Raw genomic sequence first — 22,274 nt, 5'->3', positions numbered from 1 at the left:
GTCTGACAGAGGAGGCCTGAAACGCGCAAAAGTCAGTGGGCGGCCTCTGTGTGGGCGGGGCGGAGCGAACCATTAGCCTAGCCCGCCGGGGGAGCCCTCCCGGCCGCGTAATCGTCTGAGTGGGAGGCGGGGGTGGAGGTGCCACGTGCAGTTCCCGAGGCGGGCGCAAGGGGTACAGAATAAGGTGCGCTAGCCGACTCGGCATTCACCCCACCTTCCAACCCGAGCGCGTGTCTCCGGGAACTGCCCCCGCCTTAAAATCCATTCTTTACTCCCACTCTCCTGTCCCGTGCGGCGCGAGGGCCGGCGCGCGCCACCGCCGGAATCCGGGGTCGCGACTCGCGTTCCACGCCGCGCGCCACTCGCTCCAGGTGACATCATCCCCCTGCCGGGCTCCGCCTCCCGCCCCAGCCGCCGCACGCCGCTTGCCTATTGGCAGTCTCACCTTGAGCCCCGCCTCCCGCTCTCCGCCCGTGAGACCCCTCCCAGGCAGTTCGGAGGTGGGGTTTAGCCGCCGGCCGGCGCAGACACCGCCTCCCATTGGCCACGCGGCCCCGTCTGTCAGTCTTCTGTTAAAGGGGCCACGACCGCCCCGGAGCTGGTTTGCGGGGGGGGCGGGAGGAGGGAGGAGGAATTTTTTGGCGGGGGAAGGTGGGATTTGGGGGGCGCTGGTGAGCACCCCTGGATCTGGCGGCTGCGGCCTCGCGGGGGGAGGCTGAACGGTGAAAGGGGCAGGGGGCTATTTTAGGGGGTAGAGGGCTGTGAGACCGTCAAGGGGAGGGGGGGGGTCCCCAGCGCCCAAGCCGGAGCAAGAGACGCGGAGCCCGCGCGAGCGGCGGAGACAGGGCTCCGGAGCCACAGATCCGGGCCCCGGCCGCCGCCAGGGGCCCCGCCCTGTCCCCCCACCCCACCCCACGTCCCTCCTGCAGCCCAGCTCCGCCCGCAGCCGCCGCGGACCAGGTAGGTAAGAGCCCAGCCCGGCCCGCCTGGCAGCGCCCATCCCGGGGACCCGTCGCCGAGCTTCCCCCGCCTCCCTGAGATCCTGGATTCCCTTCTTCATCCCCTGGGACCTCAGAGCCCAGATTTCACAGCCCGACCCCAGAGACTCAGGCGTGCCCCTCCCGGCTCTCAGAGTCCCCAACCGACCCCTGGAATCCCAGGCGTACTGCCGCCTTGCGCCTCCTCCGGGGCCCAGGAGCCTGGATTTCCCAGGTCAGCCCCAGGAAGCCCCTCTGGACCTAGATCCTCCTCCTCGGCCCAGTCCTGGGAGCTCCAGACACCGGCCGCAGCTGTGTCAGACTCCCCCAGTTAGGGCCGGCCGCCCCCCCCCCGTCGCGTCCGCATAGTCCCCCATTCGCGCACCCAGTCTGCCCATCTCTGGTCCGCCGGCTTGAACAGCCGGCCGAGTCCCTCAGTCCCGGCCGGCTAGGCGGCCGCCCTGGACACAGGCCCGCTCTGGAGCTGTCCATGGTCACCGTTCTCGGCAGCCTCGCGTCCCCCATCTCCTGCTGCTGCCGCCGGGGAGGCGGCGCCGGCGGCGCGGGGATCTCCCCCGTCGCGCCTTTGACCTGGGGATACCCAGGCCCTCCCCGACCTGGGCGCCCGGGCCTCAGGGTTCCACTGGCCAGGCTCTCAGCTCCACCCTCAACAACCCAGGTTTCGGAGACCCCAGCTTCTACTTGAGGAGTCAGGGCTTCTGAATGTTCCTGCCTGGTGCACCTTAGGGATCTTGGCATCTGGGGACCCAGATCCCACCGGGCTCTGGGAGCCCTGTCAGTCCTCACTTCTTCTGGCTAAAGGCCCCAGCTGGTAGCCCTCACCCCCTCAGGATCTAGGAATCCAGATTTCCAGCTTTTGCTCCCTTCAGAGACAGTTCAACAGCCCCTATGCCCCTCAGAAAAATATACCCATCCACCTGGCACCCCAGCATCTGCCCCCTTAGGGATTCAGGCGCCATGACTCTCTTCCTTTCAGGGACTCAAAATGCAATTCTTAATGCAATTCTCTGGCTTCTACCCACGCTGCCCCCTGGAGACCTAGATGCCCTGTCCCTGATCCTGCCTCCCCTCAGGGACCCAGGAGTTCAGACCCCACCTTCTATTCTGCCCACCAAAGCCATCTACCCCGGCCCTCCATCCAACAGGGACTCAGGCTCCAAACTTCCATCTCCTGGCTTTGGCCTCCACAGCGATTCAGGAGTCCAGTTCCCCAGCTCTGCCACCCACCACCCCAAGTGTCTAGCCACTCAGCTGTTACTCTTTTGAACCCAAGTCCCTACAGCCTCACAATTGCCCATCAAATTGACATCTCTGGTGGCCTTGAAAAACTCCTGCTTCATCTCCGTATCATCTCAGGTTCTGGGCTCCCTGGGGTTTCCAACATTCTCCCCTGAGACCCAGCTTTTTGAGATGTTTCCAGCACTCCATCACGATTCTTTCATATCATGATGTCACATCCTTCGAGTACACTCTCAGACTGGTGAGCCAAACATACATCCCTTCCTCCAGACGTGTTCTATGGCCTAGGTTCATTCTGTGATCTAGAATTGTCTTCCGCATTTCCACCTGAACATGCGCCCTGGCAATGCTTCGTGTTCAAGATTCTTCCTAAATCCTAGAACACTCCCAGTCAACATCTTTGTTCCTTTTTCACCCAAGGTACTGTTCTGAAGTCTAGGCTAGATGCTAAATTCGAGGCATGACTTTCCCCAGGTAAATTCAAATATCTAGCTAATGCTCCCAAGCCAAATTCTGATCTCACTCTCCCCTTCGACAAGTTCCTTTTTTTTTTTCTTTGCTGCACCATGCTGCTTGCTGGATCCCCGATCTGGGATTGAACCCAGGCCCTCAGCAGTGAAAACGCAGAGTCCTAATCACTGGACCACCAGAGAATTACTGACATGTTCCAATTTTTAAGAAGCCAGTCCTTGCTTATTTTCTTCTAAAATTTCATTTTGGGTGTGTTCTAGGTTCTAGCCACATCCTTGGCATTGCTCTAGATTCCATTCTCTTCCCAGGGGCATTCTAAGTGCTAGAATATGTTCTGGGCTTCCCTGGTGGCGCAGTGGTTGAGAGTCCGCCTGCCAATGCAGGGGACACGGGTTCGTGCCCCGGTCCGGGAGGATCCCACGTGCCGCGGAGCGGCTGGGACCGTGAGCCATGGCCATTGAGCCTGTGCGTCCAGAGCCTGTGCTCCGCAACGGGAGAGGCCACAACAGTGAGAGGCCCGCGTACCGCCAAAAAAAAAAAAAAAAAGAGAATATGTGTGTTGCATTTATGTGCTCTAGCCTTTCTCCAATCTGTGCTATCCATTCTAGAATGCACTTCCTATTTTATTTAATTATATTTAAATTTTTTATTTATTTATTTTGGCTGCACTGTGTGGCATGCAGGATCTTAGTTCCGTGACCAGGGATCGAACCCACATCCCCTGCAGTGGAAGCGCCAAGTCTTAACCACTGGACTGCCAGGGAAGTCCCTGCACTTCCCTATTTTAGATTCCATCCAATTCTACAGTCTTAAATCTCGAGGATTCCCACTGAAGTGTTGTACATTGCATCTTCCTTCCTCAGGTTCTATGTTCTCGGCTCATCCATTCCCACCTTCTCTGTCCATCTTTTCCCTGGTGTGACCTTGGCTTAGAACTTGTCCCCTGGTGGATTGGGGGCTTCCTCCATCTGCCACTTCAACATTCTAAACATGCTCTAGGCTCTCTCCTCTTTTGGAGTCTTCAGCCTAGAAATGTCCTCATTTCTAGAACACACCACCCCCATCCCCACCCCCTTTGCCAGCTCAGTCCTTATGCCAGGAAATTCTCAATTGCCAAAATGCATCTTTCTGCATCTTCCCCCAGGCGATTCTAAGTTCCAGGCAAACTCCTTGCTATTTTCTAGGTTTTCCTTTGCCTCCAGGGCGTGCTCTGAATTCTAGAGCATATATTCTGCCTTCTGAGTTCTAACATTATCTAGATGCATGAAAAAACCAAGCATGCGATCTCTGCTTTATTCTGTAAAGATAAAATATACCTTTATGCCTTCATCCCTGGTAGGTTCTGAGTTCTAGATTATGTCTAGATTATGTCTCCTGACTTAGGTTTGTTATGTACTGCATTAGGTCTGTTCTTAGATATCATTACCCTCCCCTCTGTGTTTGGGGTTCTGGGGTGACCCAGACACTCTTTTAAGTTATTGGATTGCTCTTGGCTTGTTCAAAGTTCCAGACCTGGGCTCTAGAATATACCCTTCTATCTGGCCCCATGTGTGGATCCTACCCCAAGCACATTGTAAATGTGGAAGTGTATGGCCTTTCTGCACTCTGTACTGTGTCTTCTTGCACGTGGCCTTCTAGATTCTACACCCAGCCTAGCTGAATTTTGTTTCCTTCTCAGGGAATTTGAAGTTCTAGAACAGCCTCCCTAAAACATCCCTAATTGCATCTCATGAGTAGATTCTGGGTTTTAGATACCATGTTGGGTTTTGGTCTAAGTCTGGCCTGCCCTCTTATAAACATTTTCTTGAATCTGACCTCTGAGTGTTGGGATTCAGGTGTCTAGATTCCCAGATGCACCTCTTCAAAGACCCAAGGTTACAGGCACCCAGCTGCCTCCTCGCCCAGGTCCCAGGTCCCTCAGTCCCCTCCTGTCCTCCCAGGAGTCCAAGGCCCCAGTCCCAGGCTTAAGACATAGTTCGAATATTGGGTGGAGCTGGAAATTATCCACTCTGAGAACCGGTTATGCCTCTGCCGGAAGGGAGAGAAAGAAAGGAGAGAAGGAGTCAAAGTCCCTCCTGCTTTCGGATCAGCTAGATGGACCCGTCTGACCTGATGTGTGTGGAGGGAGTGGCTCAGGAGACCTCCCTTCATCTCCACCCTCGGCTAATGGACCTGGACCCCTGGGTCCTGGGGGCCTTGACTTCTGAGTTCTGAGGGGGCAGAAGTCTGAAGGCTGAGATTTCTGGGTCTAGGGTTGTTGGTTGAAAGCCCAGACTCTTGTGTCCTGGGAGGAAGGGGATGTGGTCTCTGATTCCTGGGACTGGGGAGGAGAAGGCTGGAGGCTCAGACTCCTCAGTCTGGGGGAAGGGAGGGATGGGGACCTAGATTCCTGTGACCTGAGAGAAGAGGTAGCTGGATCTTAGACTCCTGTGTAGTGGGAGATGGCTAGCATTGTCCCCACCATTTTTGTTTTTCCCGACTGGAGTGGGTCTTTAGATTCTCCTGGAGCTAGATATCTAAATATCTGGGAAGTTGAAGGAGGCAGGAGTTGGGCTGAATAGCAGGTGAGGACCATCCCTGTGACATTATACAGGTGACTACGTACCAGTGACCTAATTCTGTGACCCCAGTTTTGTGGCCTCCTGAAGACATGGTCTCCTTCGCCTGGGCCTGAGTTTTCTAGCTCAGGCAGTAGGTTGAAGGGGATTCTCAGCAGGGCCAGAATAGACAGTGATGGGCTGGGCCTGAGTCGCTTGAAGGGGCGGGGCTTGGACCGAAGGGGAGGGGCCTGCAAACTTTCCACATTCACTCAGGCAATGGGGCACCCGGCTTCGGTTTCTCTGACTCGGCTGAGCCTAGATTTGCTGCCAGTGTCTGATGGAGTCTGACCTGTTTCTCCAAATGCTCTCACCCAGGTAGCCAGGCCTGGTTTCCTGAGAGCAATGGGTTTCCGTTTATCTTGTGCCATGATTGGAATGGATGGGCCTCAGTTTCTTCTGTGCAGTGCTTGGGTTGTCCTGCCTCAGTTTTCACTATGTAGTATCCCAGTGACCGTGCCTCAGTTTCGCTGCCTGTGCTTTAACGAAGCCCCTCTCGGTTCCCTGCCCCCTCCCCGTAGGCCAGCACCGCCGCCATGATGTGCGAGGTGATGCCCACCATCAGCGAGGATGGCCGGCGGGGTTCGGCGCTGGGCCCGGACGAGGCGGGCGGCGAACTGGAGCGCCTCATGGTCACGATGCTCACGGAGCGCGAGCGCCTGCTCGAGACGCTGCGCGAGGCGCAGGACGGACTGGCTACGGCGCAGTTGCGGCTGCGCGAGCTGGGCCACGAAAAGGACTCGCTGCAGCGCCAGCTCAGCATCGCGCTGCCCCAGGTCTGGGCGGGGCCGGGGCGGGGCCTGAGGGAGGCGGGGCCTGGACTCGCGGAGGCACAGGGAGGGCGGTCCGGAAGGGGCGGGACTTGGCACTTGGAAGGGGAGTGGCTTACCGGTGATGGGCGGGGCCTGAGCCGCTTGAAGGGGCGGGACTTGGCAGAGATGGGTGGGGCCTCCAAACCTCCCAGTCCTAAGGAATGAGGGAGATGGGGAAAGGGATTGATCTGATTGTCCGATCCTGCCCACACCTGGATAGGAATTTGCGGCTCTGACGAAGGAACTGAATTTGTGTCGGGAGCAGCTACTGGAACGGGAGGAAGAAATTGCGGAGCTGAAGGCAGAGCGGAACAATACTCGGGTGAGGGGTCTTGGGGCGGGAACTAAGTGCGGTGGTCGGGGCCTTGGGTGTTGCAGCCTGACCCATTTTTTCCCCTCTATTTCGCCTTCCTTTCTTCTCCCTGCTCCTACAATTTGGTGGGTCTCCTCTGGTCCCCTCCTTCCTTCACGTTCCCTCCCCTATCTCCATAATTGTTCTCGTTTCCTGTACCACTCCTTCCTTGACCTGCCCCCCACCTCTGTTATCCCTCTCTTTTCCTGACCTGTCTCTCTCCATACCACTTTGCTTGGCTCCACCTCTTCCATGCGTCCGCCCCACCTGTCTGAATCCTCTTCCTTCACTCTGCCTCTCTTCCCTTCACACTTTTCCTTGGTCCTGTGCCCTATCTCTGTAGCTTCTCCTAGAACACCTGGAGTGCCTGGTGTCCAGGCACGAGAGGTCACTGCGTATGACTGTGGTAAAGCGCCAGGCCCAGTCCCCGGGAGGGGTCTCTTCTGAGGTGGAGGTACTCAAGGCTCTAAAATCCCTCTTCGAGCACCACAAGGCCCTGGATGAGAAGGTATGAGAATTGGAAGAGCCTGGTTGTAGAACAGAAACTCGTGGTTGGCTGGGGCTGTGTTGAACGGCAGAAATTCTGGCCGTGATTGGTTGGGGATGGCCCATGTGGGAAGAATGTTGACTGTAATTGACTGAGACAGGCTATGCAGACTGGGACCTGAGTGGCTGATAATAGAAAAATGTAATAGGTTGGGGGATACCAGCGGGTGAGGCTGCCTTGGTAGCTAGTTGGGGATGCACACATACTATAAATAGAGGAATGCTAATGTCACCCTATCAGGTCCATCCCAAAGGTGTTCTGCATCAACTGTCCTCCATCAGGTCTGATCTCCATCTCACACTGTCTTGCCCCCATCCCCAGGTCCGGGAGCGGCTGCGAATGGCGCTGGAGCGGGTGGCAGTGCTAGAGGAAGAGTTGGAGCTGAGCAATCAGGAGGTGGGGGCGTGACCAAGAAGGAGGAGGGACTAATGAACTACCAATGGGGTGGAACTGATTGGGTGGGTCCTAGAATCTGTTGGGAGCAGGACTAGGGCAGAAGACCAATGGGGTAGGACTATGGAGAAAACCAGTGAGGTTCCTAAGGAGGAACTCATTGGGCAGGACTAAGGGGAGTACTGCCCTGTGACAGTGAGACTAAGGTGAGAACCAGGGCTGGGGCTAAGGGAAAGAACTGACAATGGTGGAAATGCCTGGGTGGGGAAAGTCAGGACACCTCCACAAGGAGGCTAAGGTTAAGAATAAGGGTGGACTTCTTCTCTGGTGGGGGGCTAAGGAGACATAAAATGACGGCACAGGGTCTAAGGGTAGACTGTGGGATAAGGGTGGCCCCAGCAGGACCAGTGCCAGTGGGAAGTAGAAACAGGGTTTCTAGGACCTCCTGTGCCCTGATCTCCCTTTCCCATTGCCAGACTCTGAGCCTTCGAGAACAGCTGTCTAGGCGCCGGTCAGGGCTAGAGGAGCCCGGCAAGGATGGGGATGGGCAGGTAAGAGGTGGAAGCCTTTCCTTCCGCTTGCTCTTCATTGGTCCTCCTCACTGTGATCCCACTCAGCCCCCTGACTTTGTGATGGTCCTTTTAATGTTTGGTACGATTCTCACTGACCCTAGGACATCTGAACGCCTCAGACTCTTACTGACCTTTGACCTCTGATTCAAGTCAGCTAGCTAACTTTTGTGACCTCCATGGCCCTTACTGATCTTTGATCCCCCCTCACCCCCATCAGTTTTCTCCTTGCATTCTCGATCTCTGTGTTCCCCACTCTGAGTTCTGTCCCTTCCTCCCTCACTGTCCCCATTCCAGACTCTTGCCAATGGCCTGGGTCCTGGCGGGGATTCGAACCGGCGCACGGCAGAGCTGGAGGAGGCCCTGGAGCGGCAGCGGGCAGAGGTGTGCCAGCTGCGGGAGCGCCTGGCGGTGTTGTGCCGCCAGATGAGCCAGCTGGAGGAGGAGCTGGGCACGGCCCACCGCGAGCTGGGTAAGGCCGAGGAAGCTAACGCCAAGCTCCAGCGCGACCTCAAGGAGGTGAGGCCGGAGCCCCTGGTGGGCTGCCCTCTGTCCCTTCCCTCCCCGCAACCCTGCCTGTCCCCCTTTGCCCATAGTCACAGAACTCACGAATCTGGATTCAGTCCACAAGCTGTGTGGACTCTTCTCCTCTCTGAGTCTCAATTTCCTCACCTAATGGTATTTATGATCCTTGTCAGAGAGTTGGCACATGGCACATACTTGGTAGTCACCCAGTATCTGGTTGTAGTTATTATTGTTATCATTGGGAAATTCTCTTGCACCTCTTAACTGAACTCCTTTGTCTGCATTTCACCCCATCCTGGCTGAGGTTCCTTGACCTTAACTCCCCTGCTGCGGGGACTGCTGTGAAATGTAGGGCGTGGATTCTTGAAAGCATTGAATGAGAAAGAAGAGAGAGCACTTTAGTTTTCATCATCCACTGGGGCTTTTACCTCGGATTTCAATTGTGGATGGCCCCAGGGCTTATTGGGAAGTGTGGTCCCACCACACCGGCTCCCAGGCAGGAGTCCTTCCCCCGTGAGACCCTGGAGCACCTTCTCTGGTTTTCTAAGCATGCGCTACCCTGGGGGCTCTTGGGAGATGCTGCCTCCCAGGTGGAAGGGACCTTTGTTTCCTGTGAGACCCTAGGGCACTTGCTCTGTGATTCTAAACCTGAGCTGTGCCAGAAGTTGCTGAAAAATCTAAGGCCTGGATTTTTGAGGCTAGTGGGCTAAGAAAAGTGGAGACATTCCATCTCATGGATCTTAGGTCATCCATATGAGGAGGGTCTAAGCCAGTACTGCCCCAGAAGTTTATGGGAGGGGCTGTACCACCATTTTAACTATCAGGTGGCAGGGGATCTAATGTTGGCTATGCCTGGGAGCTCTCGGCAGGTGTGGTTCCACCATTCTGACACCCGGAGGGCAGGGGACTTCATTTCCCAGGATACCTTGGAGTGCCTGAACTGGGGTTCTAAGCCTAGGCTACCCCCACGGCCTTCTGGGAGCTGTAGTCCACGCGGCCTTCTGTCGCCTCTGCAGGCGCTGGCGCAGCGGGAGGATATGGAAGAGCGGATCACAACGCTAGAGAAGCGCTACCTGAGTGCCCAGCGAGAGGCCACGTCTCTGCACGACGCCAACGACAAGTTGGAAAACGAGCTGGCCAGCAAGGAGTCGCTGTACCGGCAGGTGGGAGCACGGCCGAGGAGGGGCGGTGGGGGCGAGGCCGTGGCTAGTTAGACCTAGCTCCTCCCTTCCCCCCCGTCTGTGTCCCCCAGAGTGAAGAGAAGAGCCGTCAGCTGGCCGAGTGGCTGGACGACGCTAAGCAGAAGCTGCAGCAGACGCTGCAGAAGGCGGAGACCTTGCCGGAGATAGAGGCACAGCTGGCCCAGCGAGTGGCGGCGCTCAACAAGGTGAAGGGAGGCCTGGGGCGGCGCCTTGAGTCTCTGGGGCAAAGGGGCGGGGCTTGGAGGAGGCAGGGCCTGAGTCTGGAGGGATAGGAGACCCACAGCCCGAATTCTGCTGGAAAGGGTAGGGCCTGGGGTCCAGGGAAGGGACGTGACTTGGGATGGTTGAAGGGCCTGGAGGTTTGGTGGGGGCTGGTGCTCTCTAGTTTGGACTGAACAGATGGGGAGAACATGAGAAGGGGACAGGGCTGGAGACTAGAGGAGAGGGCAGGGCTTGAATCACAAGGGCAGGGTCTGGAGTCCTGTGGGGGAGGAGCCTGGGGCCTGGAAGCCAGCCTTGGAGGAGGTGGGGCCTGGAGGCTGACTGCATCCTAGTGGGACAAAGTCAGATGCCATGGGTTCCATCCTCTAGGCTGAGGAACGTCATGGGAATTTTGAGGAGCGGCTTCGGCAGCTGGAGGCCCAGTTGGAGGAGAAGAACCAGGAGCTGCAGCGGGTGAGGAGGCTTTGAGGCTTGGGGGATACGCCTGGGTGAGGAGGCTGTGCCGGGGGTCGGGAGCTCGGAGCAGGAACAGCGCTCAGGGCTTGAGCGCCTCTGCTCTCTTCTCCTCTGGGCAGGCCCGGCAGCGGGAGAAGATGAACGATGACCACAATAAGCGGCTGTCCGAGACAGTGGACAAGCTGCTGAGTGAGTCCAACGAACGGCTGCAGCTGCACCTCAAGGAGCGCATGGGGGCGCTGGAGGAGAAGGTGGGCCCCAACCTAGGATTCCAATAAGCTGGAATCTTGGGGCCCCAGACCTTTCCCCAAACAGTTATCTGAGATCTCCCCCAATGGGGGCATCCTGAATTTGAAATTGATAGACTGCTCGATTGCTGGGACCACCACACTTTCACCTAGTTTAAACACCCTAGAGCTGAATTCTGGGCACCCACGGCCTGAATTCTTGGCTTTTGCCCAAGCCTCTAACCCTATGGACCCTCAAACTCTGAATCCGTGGAAATTTCACAGGACGCTGCACTTTGGGCTCCCAGGGACTCTCTGCCTTAGCAGCATCTTCGGCTCCACAACCCTCTCCCCATGCAGCTCACCATTCAAGCCCACCTCATTCCCCCTGGGGTCCCCTCAGGCCTGTCTCTGTTCACTGGAGGCTGCTTCCTGATTCCGCCCCCTCACTGCACCCCTGCCCCCCACAGAACTCACTAAGCGAGGAGATCGCCAACATGAAGAAGCTTCAGGATGAGCTGCTGCTCAACAAGGTAGGGAGGGGGCCGGGGGCGGGGGGTGGGCCTTGGGTGAGAGCCAGAGAAATGGAGCAGGCATTGCTGGGGCTGGAATCAGCCTGGCTGGGAGGGGCTGATACTCAGTGGTGGGGAGGGGGCAGATTCTGACCTGACATCTCCAAACTCCTCCCCCCAGGAGCAGCTCTTGGCGGAGATGGAGCGGATGCAGATGGAGATTGACCAGCTGCGGGGGAGGCCACCATCCTCCTACTCCAGGTGACAGTCATCTTCCTGTCCCACCTCTGCCCATGGAGCCCCCTTGGCCAAGCACATCCCTTCTGATACGAAGTCTCCCCCACCCCACTCCCTGTCCTCCTGAGATTTCCGCTGGTCCCTTTTATTTTTGACCCCTGACTTCATGACCTCTGACCGCAGACCCTTTTTCCTGACCTTTGACTTCAGATCCCTCTCCCAATCCTATGACCCCAAGCCCTTCCCCATGACCACTCACCTCTGTTTCCTTTTCCTGACCCCTTGGTCTCTGACTGCCCTCTCTATGCCCACAGATCTCTCCCTGGCAGTGCCCTGGAGCTCCGTTACTCCCAGGCACCCACATTACCTTCTGGCGCCCACCTGGATCCCTATGGGGCTGGCAGTGGCCGGGCAAGCAAGAGGGGTCGCTGGTCAGGGGTCAAAGATGAGCCCTCTAAGGTCAGCAGCCACTTCTGGGGCCTGGACTGAGCAGGGCTCGGGAGGGCAGCAGTAGGAGGTGGAGCCCAACATGCAGGGCTCTGGGCGGGGACTGAGTTGAGAAGCAAGGTCTCCTGGACTCACACTGTCTCCTCTTCTTCTTCCGTCATCCCCACTTGCCCCGATGGCTCTTCACGTGGATGTCCTGCTGCCTGGTGAGAACTTTAGAGGAACGATGGGGTGGGAAGAGGGGTGGGTTTGTGGGGATGGTATGCAGGGTGTAGAATCCTTGAATGGATGGGGCCAAGTGAAGAAAGGAAGTGGGCTGGGTCAAAGAAAACAGTGGAATCAGGGGAGAGGGCAGAGTCATGGGTGGTCAAGAAGAAGGACCCACCAAGAGAGAAAGCTGGGCTGGGAAAAGTGTGGGGGGCTGGGTCACATGGTGAGGGCGGTCAGTGTCAGGGGACATGGGCAGGGTTATAGAGGGTGGGCAAGGTCAGGATAGGTGAGGAAAGACCTAGCACCTACCTCGGCCCTTGTCCACCTGGCATCTCTCTGTCTCCACACAGAGATAGGAGTGGGAGCGGTCTACCTCTGCAGGGTCCATGCCACCTCCATTCCCTGGGGAGCTGGATGGCTCAGATGAAGAGGAGGCGGAGGGGATGTTTGGAGCTGAGTTGCTATCTCCCAGTGGGCAGGCTGATGTACAGACACTGGCCATCATGCTTCAGGAGCAGCTGGAGGCCATCAACAAAGAGATCAAGTGAGCACTGGCCCAGTTCTTCCCCACCCTGCCTAAGCTTAGCCCAAGGCCTCTCTGGCTCTGGAGACTGATTTGCACACCTAAGCCCAACTCCTTTCCTAAACATCCTCAAGGAATTCTGCCAGTCCAACACACTATCCAGGAATCCCTGAGGAAATACCAGGAAGTCTCCTATGTGCTATATATGAATTACACACGCCCCGGCCGGTACTCACAATTTCCCAATATATCCAAGACTGCATCCCCAAATGCCAAAATTCACAATCCAATCCGTCAAGAATCCTCCATTACATCATGGCTTTCATGGCTTCACGCAACAATTACCCAGTGACTCCCAGTACCCTGCGAATCTCAACACAACACAAGGTCCCCCAGTCCAAAACACCTTGAGAACCTCAACTCTAGATAACAAGAATTTCTACCTAATATAACAACAATCCTCAATTTATTAAGAATCCCCCATCACATAAAGTCTACCCTGATTCCTCAGAAATTGCCCTATTTAACAATTCTCTAATAAAACTAAAACACTTTCCATGGGCCCCAGCAAATGTATCAACATGACCATCATCTTCCACTCAAACTTTTTGTGATTTGAGACAGTGACTCTCACCAAATGTCTCTATGACCTTCCCAGATCCTAGGTTGACCTCAGAGTCCCTGATCTCACTCTGCTCTTATTATGAGCTTGCTCTGGCTGTCCTCCTTGGAACTTGACCTCTTGCCCATAGTAATCCATTTATGCTTTTCCATAACCACTTGTTTATTATCAGCATAGTCCTGATGCAGATCCTGATCATCCTGTCATCCCTAATCTCTCCACGACCTCCTGAGCCTATCATGATATCTTGACTCCCCTTGAACCTGTGAGGCCATCAGGGATCCACCAAGACCCTCTAACTTCATTGTCCCTTCCTCAGAATTACTTTTGCTCCGCCAAGCCTTCCTGGCCCATTGGGAGTTGGGGAACTCCCTCTCCTATTGTCTGCCTGAGTCCTCTCACCCCATCTCCCCCTTTTCCTCCTCAGGTTAATCCAAGAGGAGAAGGAGACAACAGAACAGAGGGCAGAAGAGCTGGAGAGCCGGGTGTCTGGCTCGGGCCTGGACTCACTGGGCCGCTACCGCAGTAGCTGCTCACTGCCCCCCTCCCTCACCACCTCTACCCTTGCCAGCCCCTCCCCTCCCAGCTCTGGCCACTCAACACCCCGTCTGGCACCCCCTAGCCCTGCCCGTGAGGGCACCGACAAAGCTGTGAGTATTCTTAAGTCTCCTCAGCTTGGTGGTGGTGGTGGGAGGTCATAAACAGGGCTCCCTAACAAAAAGCAACAATGACCAACACACCAGTGATTTTCAAAAGCAACCTTAGCTTTCCCTAAAAGTTCCAACTCAAAGGGCAAATGGGAGGCTGAGCCACTAGGTTCCTGAACCCTAACTTGTACTTTAGTCAGATGTGATCTACTTTTACCTGTTTTACACATTAAGTTTCTGCATAGGATTTTTTTTTACTTTTTTTTTTAAATTTTTTTTGGCCATGCCACGCAGCTTGAGGGATTTTAGTTCCTCCACCAGGGTTTGAACCCTGGGCCCTGTCAGTGAGAGCACCAAGTCCTAACTACTGGATGGCCAGGGAGTTCCCACTGCATAGGATTTTTAGAAAAATGTCTCTGTGACCAAATATACATTTAAGAACTACCATTAGATCCTCAGAATTGACCTTTGAGGGAGGCACAATATCTATATGTCCTATTTTATTGCCTTAAACTCACATTTCCTACTTTCAGAACCTGTAACTCATTAGCTTTCCTTGAGGCTGAGCAGATCCCACTCCTGACACCAGAAGCTAAGACAGTATAAATATGGGCTTATCAAGCTCCAGGGGGACTGCAGTTATTGCCTTTATATTTCTGCAACTCACCCGCACATAATCTAGGCTATCTTTAGAAGTGGTTCCCCAAATCAGGGGTATCCCAGACACCTCGTAGACATCCCAACTAATGGGCCCCCAACATGACCCCTCCGATTCAATATAGCATCTCTGTCTCCAGAATCATGCCCCCAAGGAGGAAGCTGGGACTCCACGAATGGAGGGACCAGCAATCCCAGGAGACACCCCACCTCCCACTCCTCGTTCTGCCCGCCTTGAGAGAATGACCCAGGCCTTGGCACTGCAGGCGGGATCCCTGGAAGATGGAGGGCCCTCACGGGGAAGGTCAGTAAGAATAAGGGATGGGACAGGGAGGGACTTGCTTGGGAGGAGGCGGTGGGAGTGGACAAAGACTTGGGATGAGAGGAGGCATCCCAGATGGGATCTATCTGTCCTGCTTACCCAGTGAGGGCACCCCAGATTCCCTGCACAAAGCTCCCAAGAAGAAGAGCATCAAGTCATCCATAGGCCGTCTCTTTGGCAAGAAGGAGAAGGGGCGAATGGGACCACCAGGTCGGGACAGCTCTTCTCTGGGTGAGTCCCCTGATTCCCTCTCTCCCTTCCTTTCTTCCTTCCTTCTTCTTCTTTACATATTCATTTGACATACAATCCTGTCTTCATTCATTTGGTAATTCATTTAGAACGCTGGAACCTTGGCAGAGGTAGAGGGGAGGAGAAGGGACAAGGAAAGGGCACTCTGAGGCCTGCCTGAGTGACTGGTGGGCAAATGAATTTGTTATGTTATTTACCTATTTTTTAAATAGAGAAAGAGGGAGGAGCATCCTAAAAGCAGGGCATCTGATGGGCTGGAGCCTGCTTGTCTGGTTTGTGAAATCCAAGTTAGTTAAATTTTCAGGAATTTTATGAGCTGCTTTGACATCACATTGGTCGCTTGAAATTGGTGGGATTATTTACACCATGGAAATTGGCATATGCTACAAATCAGGAAATACCTTCTCCTTCCCCAGGGAGCCAGTTGTTAAATATTTACCAGCACACCACTGCCAGCTTACCAAGGCCAGCCCAGTGAATCCAGCCCTATTTTGGGGATTTCTCCAATTCCTTGCCTAGGAGGTGACATTGGTCCCTGTCTGGTTTTATCACTCCCTCTGTGTGGCCGCATTTACTAATCCCTCTGGGCCTCTGCTTTCCTGGCATCCTTCTCAACCCCCCAGCATCAAAGATTCTGCCTCCCCTTTGAGACTCTCCAAATTTTGGCCCCTCCCTGCCTCCAGCTGGAACACCCTCAGACGAGACATTGGCCACTGACCCTCTGGGGCTAGCCAAGCTGACAGGCCCAGGAGACAAGGACCGAAGGAACAAGAGGAAGTGAGTGTGGGTGTGTGCTGTGGAGGTGGGGAGGGTTGGTCATAAGTGAGAAGAAAATTCTGGGAGGGGGTGTCCAAGATCCTGAACTTGCTTGCCTGGGAACTTGGGAACCCCTAGAGTTTTTCTTTTCTTTTTTTTCCCCTTTTCTCTTGATTAGTGTGGATCTGTTGTGGGGAGGGAAGGTGGATTACAAAGATTCACATGTATTTTTTTTAGCCTTCTGCCATGTTTTTTACATTCATAAAAATTGCTTTGGTGGGGGGATGCGGTTGGTGAAGGGGGCCATGCAAGAGGGCTAGGTGTCTCTGTCCCTGCGATCTCCTGCCCTTCTCCCCAGGCATGAACTTCTGGAAGAGGCCTGCCGTCAGGGCCTGCCTTTTGCTGCCTGGGATGGGCCCACTGTGGTCTCCTGGCTAGAGGTACTGGGGCCCAGAAACGTCCTGACTCTTTATCCCCAACTGGTCTGAGAACCCCACCCTTAGGGCTGGCTGGGTCCACCTAGTACCATCCTCCTAACTCAGAGGTGGCGGTAGAGAGGAGTTGGTGGTGGGGGGGAGGCCCTGGTAGGGGTCAGGCTTCTTGTAGATCTTCCTGTTGCTCTTTTTCCTTCTCCCCTCACCCCTGTCCTTCTGGCCATGCCCACCTTGGTCCTGTTGTCTCTCTCTATCTCTTTGTATCTTCCTATGTCTCTCTCTCTCTGTGTGTCTCTATTTCCCTGCCTCTCTCCCCATCTCTGTGTTTTTGTCATTCCCCGTATTTCTTCCCATGTCTCTCTACGTCTTTTGCTCCTTTCTTTCCCCATCTCTGCCTCTCATCTCTGTGTGTCTCTCCTCGTCTCTGTCTCTCCCCATCTCTCTCTTTCCCCTCTGACTCTGGTATTACCCTTCTATGGCTCTCCTCCATTGTTTTCCTGTGTCTCCCTCTGACCCTCGCATCTCTTTGCCTTGCCCTCCTCTCACTGCTTTCTCATGTCTTTCTGTTTCTCGCCCATTTGCCTTTCCCCATCTCTCTGTCTCCCTCTCTCCCTTTCTTTCTGTCCCTCTCCCATTTCTCCCGTTTCTCCTCCCGTATGTCTCTGTCTCTCTGTCTCATTTTTTCCCCATTTCTCCCTTCCTCCCTCTGGTCCAGCTGTGGGTAGGCATGCCTGCGTGGTATGTGGCCGCCTGCCGGGCCAATGTCAAGAGTGGTGCCATCATGGCCAACTTGTCAGACACGGAGATCCAGCGCGAGATCGGCATCAGCAACCCACTGCACCGGCTCAAGCTGCGCCTCGCTATCCAGGAGATGGTCTCACTCACCTCACCCTCTGCTCCTGCCTCCTCCCGCACTGTGAGTGTCCAGGGGCCAATCCCAGCCCTTGCTGTCTCAGGGCCCCGCCTACTGTCCTCAGAGTAGCCAATCCTGGGCCCGCTCACTCCAGCTCTGTCTGATACACCCTGCTCCCCCCAGTTTCTCACCTGGATTATCTTTTTTTTTTTTTTTGGATTATCTCTTGAGAGTGGGGCTCCCTTCAGGTCCCACTGCCTCCCCTCAAGCTGTTTTACACACTGCAGCCAGAGGGATCCCATCCCGGAGAAAAAGCCAAATTCATATGGTTCTCTACAGGGCCATTGATGAGGGGCCCCTACCCACCCCTCCCTTTTCTACTCTGCTTCTTGGCCCTTGCTGCTCCCTTTCCTAGGAGCACCCCTCCCTCTTTTTCCCCCAAGGCTGGCTCCTGCTCATCCTTGAAGTCTCAGCTCAAATGTCACCACCTCCAAGAGGCCTCCCTAACTCAACAGCTAAACTAGTACCGGCCCCATCACCCCAACACATGAACACCTATTTTTTTCCCCATAGCACATACTGACTTCTAAAATTTTATCATTTTGTTCCATACAGAAAATTATGTGTTCCCATGCCTAATTCGGCTCCTCCAGGAGCACGACCCCCTTCCCCTCCCCTGTTCAGAAGCCCTCTCTCAACCTCTGTAACACCCCTCGCCCCTCAGTCCACAGGAAACGTGTGGATGACACATGAAGAGATGGAGTCTCTTACCGCGACGACCAAGCCTGTGAGTGCCCCCTGCCGGTGGCCTTGGGTGGCACTAAATTTCCTTCGGGAGGAGCGGCGGAGTTGGGGGGGCAGATGAATCTGTAGCTGTCTGTCCGTCTGTTCGTCCCTCCCGCCCTCCTCCGCCTGCCCCTTAACCCACCCCTTCTCTCCCCTCTTCCCACTAACTGGTCAGGAGACCAAGGAGATCAGCTGGGAGCAGGTAGGGGGCGCGGGGTGGGCAGTGGGCGCATGAACAGGCTGTGCACGCTGCATGGACGCCCCTCCTTCTCCGAGCCCCGCCCCTCCCCTCGCCGGAGCATTCCATCCTCACCGTGGGAGGGGGGCGCTGCGCGGAGCTCTGCTCTTGTCTGTGGCTTGGTGGGGGTCGGCGTAGAAGCCCGGCTATTCCACTGTTAGTGGTGCACGGATCATTCCATTATGCTGGGTTGCGGGGGCTCCAGGGGCAGTTTCATTGATCTAACTAGAGGGAGGTGCTGAGCAGCTCTTTTACCTAGAAAAGAGGGAAGTGGGATTGTTCCACTGTACTGGGGTGAAAAGGGAAAGCATTTGGGGCGGGGGGCGGCAGGTCAGGGTGAGAAGTTGGGGAGAAGGAGCTACATTTTGTTCTCAAGAGGGGAGCGGGATGACCTCACCTGAGACAGAGGAGCTATGCTGGGTCTTTGTTTCCCAGCAAGGGGGAAGGTATGGATTATTTCCTTATGCTAAGAGGAGTGAAGGATTTGGGGTTGATCCAGAATATTGTCCTGGGCCAGATATAGCTAGACTAGTATTTTGGGGACAGTGCAAGAGTGGTGGATAGATCCACTATCATTTGTTGGGGAGAGAGCTACATTGGAAAATCCGTTGTGCTGACTTGGGGGAGTAGTGATGTTGGACTGATCCATTGTTTTGAGTTGGGACAACTTTAGACTAGAGCTTCTTAAACTTTAATGTACAGTTCAGATAATCTGAGAATCTTGTGAGAATGCAAATTTTGATTCAGTAGCCTAGGGTCTGAGATTCTGCAATTCCAGCAAGTTCACAAGTGATGATAATGCTGTGGGTCCAAGGACCACACTTTGAGTAGACAAGGGTCTATGCTGTCATAATGAAGGAAAGGGAGACAATTTTGGATTGTCCATTGTCCTGAGCAGAGATTGGCCATTGTCCTGCTATAGGATGGAGAAAGAACCACCTCGGATCTGGGGGAGGGGGGTTGGACTGTACCCTTGCATACATACATGGGATGGGGTCAGAGGGCCTGACTCCTCCCCCACCTGCCCATGGCCCCAGATCCTGGCATATGGCGACATGAACCATGAATGGGTGGGGAACGACTGGCTGCCCAGCCTGGGGCTGCCCCAGTACCGCAGCTACTTCATGGAGTCGCTGGTGGATGCCCGAATGTTAGATCATCTTAACAAGAAGGAGCTCCGGGGCCAACTCAAGATGGTGGACAGCTTCCACAGGTGGGGGTCGCCTGGCCCATGGGGGCAGTCCAAGGGGGTAAGCCCCACTTCTAGAGAGTCTTTGGCAAATAGGACCAGTGATGGGGAATTCCTTGGACTATCTTTGGTCCTCTAGCCCTGATTGTCAGGCAATCAAGACTCCTGTGCCCCTTCCACCCATAAGAAGGCCTACTAGGAAAAGCCCAAGTCCTGAGACAGCTTAGCTAGTTGACCCCATACCCCTTACAGGTGGGCTAATAGGAACTGCTTTTTGAAAATATGGCAACTCCTGGGAAGGTCAGCAGTCAGTAGAACAGATCCAATGGAGCAATTCCCCAACCTCTGCCAGAAGACCACAGACAATGGGGAGAGCCCAATAGGAGTAGCAGTCATTGGGGTATGAGGGCTCATCTGTAACTCCACTATCTCTGCTACTCAGGGTGAGTCTGCATTACGGGATCATGTGCCTGAAACGACTCAACTATGACCGGAAGGACTTGGAGCGGAGGCGGGAAGAGAGTCAGACCCAGATCCGAGGTGAGTAGAAAAGGGTAAACGTCCAGCTGGGAGCCAAGTTGGAGGGGTTTGGAGCAGTGCTGCAGGAGGCATAAATAGGGGAGGGAAGGAAGGCCAGGGAAGAGAGGGGGTGGAGCCAGCATAGGGGCGTGGCCAGGAAGAGGAAGTGGGGATGGAGATATGGGATAAATTGGAAGGGCCTGGCCCCAGGAGGGGAGCAGCTGAGGGTCCCTTCTGTCCCCAGACGTGATGGTGTGGTCCAATGAGCGGGTCATGGGTTGGGTGTCCGGGCTGGGACTGAAGGAATTCGCCACGAACCTCACGGAGAGCGGGGTGCACGGGGCGCTGCTCGCCCTGGACGAGACCTTCGACTACTCTGACCTGGCCTTGCTCCTGCAGATCCCCACACAGAATGCACAGGTGAGCTGCCGCTAGGCCCTGGGCATACTGGGCATCCCCACCTCACAGATTGCACGCTGAAACCCCTCTCCCACCTCTCCTCTCCAGGCCCGGCAGCTCTTGGAGAAGGAATTCAGCAACCTCATCTCCTTGGGCACAGACAGGCGGCTGGATGAGGTGGGCGCAGCAGCAGCACAGGAGACTCCACTCCCAGCTGCACCTCTAGGCTGGGAGCTGAAGGGGTGGGGCTTGACTTTGCCAGCGAGTCGTGGTTGGAGGAGGTGCCAGAAAAGGGGCGGGGTTAAAGGAGGGAAGGACCCGGAGAGGGGTGGGGTCAAATGAAGGGGCGGAGTCGGAACGCGGCCCTAGTCCCTCACCGGCTGCCGGGCCCCTATACCTAGGACAGTGCCAAGTCCTTCAGCCGCTCCCCATCCTGGCGGAAGATGTTCCGAGAGAAGGACCTCCGAGGCGTAACGCCTGACTCAGCTGAGATGTTGCCCCCCAACTTTCGTTCGGCCGCAGCAGGGGCCCTGGGCTCGCCGGGGCTCCCTCTCCGCAAGCTGCAGCCGGAAGGTGGGCGGATCCCAAACGCGACAGCCTCTCCTCCCCTCCCTTTCCTCGGGGGTAGGAACCTCCCTCTTCAGGTTCTGAAATGGCCTAGTCCTTTCTCCCCCAACCATGACAAATGGACCGCTCCTATAAGCCAACCTCCTCAACCCCACCACACCCCCTTTCCAGGGTGGGAAATGAACTCGTCCAGTGTCACCTGGGATACTTTGAAGGAATCCAAGGCTATGGGAAAGGGGGAGAAACCGGCTTGGAGCTAGGCGGTCGTTGTCATCTCGGAAGGGGAAATCCAAGGGAGGACGCTTGGGGTTGAGCATCGGAGAAATACTGAGGGAAGAAGTGGGCGTGTGTGTGTGTGTGTGTGTGTGTGTGTGTGTGTGTGTGTGCGCGCGTGCGTGCGCGCGCGCTTTCCAGGCTGAACCGCTGCTCACTCTCCCTCCAGGCCAGACTTCTGGGAGTTCCCGGGCAGACGGCGTTTCTGTCCGGACCTATTCCTGCTAGTGTACGCCTCCAGGTGAGGACTGTACTGGGCGCTCTTGGGGTTCTGGGCGGCACAATGGATCTTCACAGCTGCACGCACTGCCTGGCGTCAATGCAGGTGACCTTACTCGGACGGAAGAACCTTTCAGAGGCTGGGCTGTTTCCCCTCCTGCCCAGAGTATGGTCTCGCCGGGGAGAGCTTGCTGGGGAGCTCACGCCACGGACTGGACCATCTGTACAGACAAGCGGGGAATGCCGGTCCCTGCCTCACAAATGGACTGGGCCTGGACCAAACCACATGCACTGGACTGAGAGGGGGGAAGAAGAAGGCAGGAAGAAATCCCGCCCCAAACTTCCACCTCTCTTTCCAATACTTTGTAATTTATTGATCAGTTTCCGATGGGAGATGGGTGCCCTTTCCCCGCGGGAAGGGGGCGGGGCTTCCCTCCCGGGCCGCATGCGGGGAGAGGCTGCCCCCTCCCCTTTCTTCCCAGTCGCGGGGCCCAAGTCGTCCTTCTTCGTCCGAAAGGAGGGGAGGGAGGACTCGCTGCTAAAAGCCTCGCCCTTTGTGCCACTCAGCCCTGCCCCGCGGCGTCCGGTCGCCGCTGCCTGGGGTCAGCCGCGGGCGGGGCTCCCTCTCTCTCCCCAGTGTCTCGTGTCCCCGAGGCCCCTCCGCCCCCCGTGCTGTGGCCGTGTCCGTGCCCCGGGGGGGGGGTAGGGGGTGCAGAACTGCGCTCCCCGTTCCGCTCCAGCTCCGGGGTTTGCATGGGAGAATCCTCTTTCCACGATGCCCCTGGGCGACGTGGCGTGGGGAGAGGAAAGACGGTGGGGAAGCCCTCGCCCCCGACTCTTGGTCGGCCTCCCTGCCCCAGGCGTCACTCAGTGATCACGGGTAAAGAGAACTGTTTCAAAAAGCTCCCGTGTTGACTGATTTATTTATCAGGACCTAGCAACCAACCACTTCGAGGAGTCCAGGCCCCTTCTCCCTCAGACCCCACCCGCATTCCCCGGTGCCCA

At 55.9% G+C, this 22,274-nt stretch overlaps 1 protein-coding gene and 1 long non-coding RNA gene across 6 annotated transcripts; one reads left to right on the top strand and one right to left on the bottom strand.

Moving 5' to 3' along the window:
- The first annotated feature begins 759 nt into the window (after positions 1-759).
- On the top strand, positions 760-22,171 carry PPFIA3 (PTPRF interacting protein alpha 3). Of its 4 annotated transcripts, XM_067719987.1 has the most exons (30): positions 760-960; positions 5,827-6,081; positions 6,338-6,439; positions 6,813-6,977; positions 7,338-7,412; positions 7,886-7,960; positions 8,276-8,497; positions 9,520-9,666; positions 9,756-9,890; positions 10,297-10,380; positions 10,503-10,634; positions 11,081-11,143; positions 11,304-11,383; positions 11,674-11,818; positions 12,373-12,560; positions 13,589-13,811; positions 14,606-14,769; positions 14,891-15,018; positions 15,720-15,813; positions 16,151-16,232; positions 16,942-17,142; positions 17,804-17,866; positions 18,041-18,067; positions 19,141-19,316; positions 19,735-19,832; positions 20,056-20,231; positions 20,319-20,387; positions 20,612-20,783; positions 21,220-21,291; positions 21,376-22,171. In XM_067719987.1, the coding sequence occupies exons 2-29, from the start codon at positions 5,842-5,844 to the stop codon at positions 21,276-21,278; spliced, it is 3,585 nt and encodes a 1,194-aa protein (XP_067576088.1). In that variant the 5' UTR covers positions 760-960; positions 5,827-5,841; the 3' UTR covers positions 21,279-21,291; positions 21,376-22,171. The 4 variants fall into 4 exon arrangements, with proteins under 4 accessions (XP_067576088.1, XP_067576086.1, XP_067576087.1 ...); XM_067719985.1 differs by having other exon boundaries at positions 21,220-22,171; XM_067719986.1 differs by having other exon boundaries at positions 760-964; positions 21,220-22,171.
- Positions 11,157-21,277, bottom strand: LOC137215184 (uncharacterized). Of its 2 annotated transcripts, none has more exons than XR_010939198.1 (4): positions 20,977-21,277; positions 18,179-18,358; positions 12,326-12,534; positions 11,157-12,019 (listed from the first exon to the last, which is right to left on the bottom strand). It is a non-coding gene; the product is annotated as an uncharacterized lncRNA (long non-coding RNA). The 2 variants fall into 2 exon arrangements; XR_010939199.1 differs by lacking the exon at positions 20,977-21,277 and adding an exon at positions 20,588-20,701.
- Positions 22,172-22,274: the final 103 nt, after the last annotated feature.

The sequence above is a fragment of the Pseudorca crassidens genome, chromosome 20 (genome assembly GCF_039906515.1).
Source record: "Pseudorca crassidens isolate mPseCra1 chromosome 20, mPseCra1.hap1, whole genome shotgun sequence".
NCBI lineage: Eukaryota > Metazoa > Chordata > Mammalia > Artiodactyla > Delphinidae > Pseudorca > Pseudorca crassidens.
The sequence above is the reverse complement of the archived record's forward strand: the minus strand, read 5'-3'. Positions and strand labels throughout refer to the sequence as shown.

Excerpts from the sequence above, each read along its gene's own strand:
- PPFIA3 (XM_067719987.1), top strand. The coding sequence starts at position 5,842 with ATGATGTGCGAGGTGATGCCCACCATCAGCGAGGATGGCCGGCGGGGT. Across the intron at positions 13,812-14,605 it reads GTGAGGGCACCGACAAAGCT|AATCATGCCCCCAAGGAGGA; the intron begins GTGAGTATTCTT and ends CTCTGTCTCCAG. Across the intron at positions 20,784-21,219 it reads CCGCAAGCTGCAGCCGGAAG|GCCAGACTTCTGGGAGTTCC; the intron begins GTGGGCGGATCC and ends CTCTCCCTCCAG.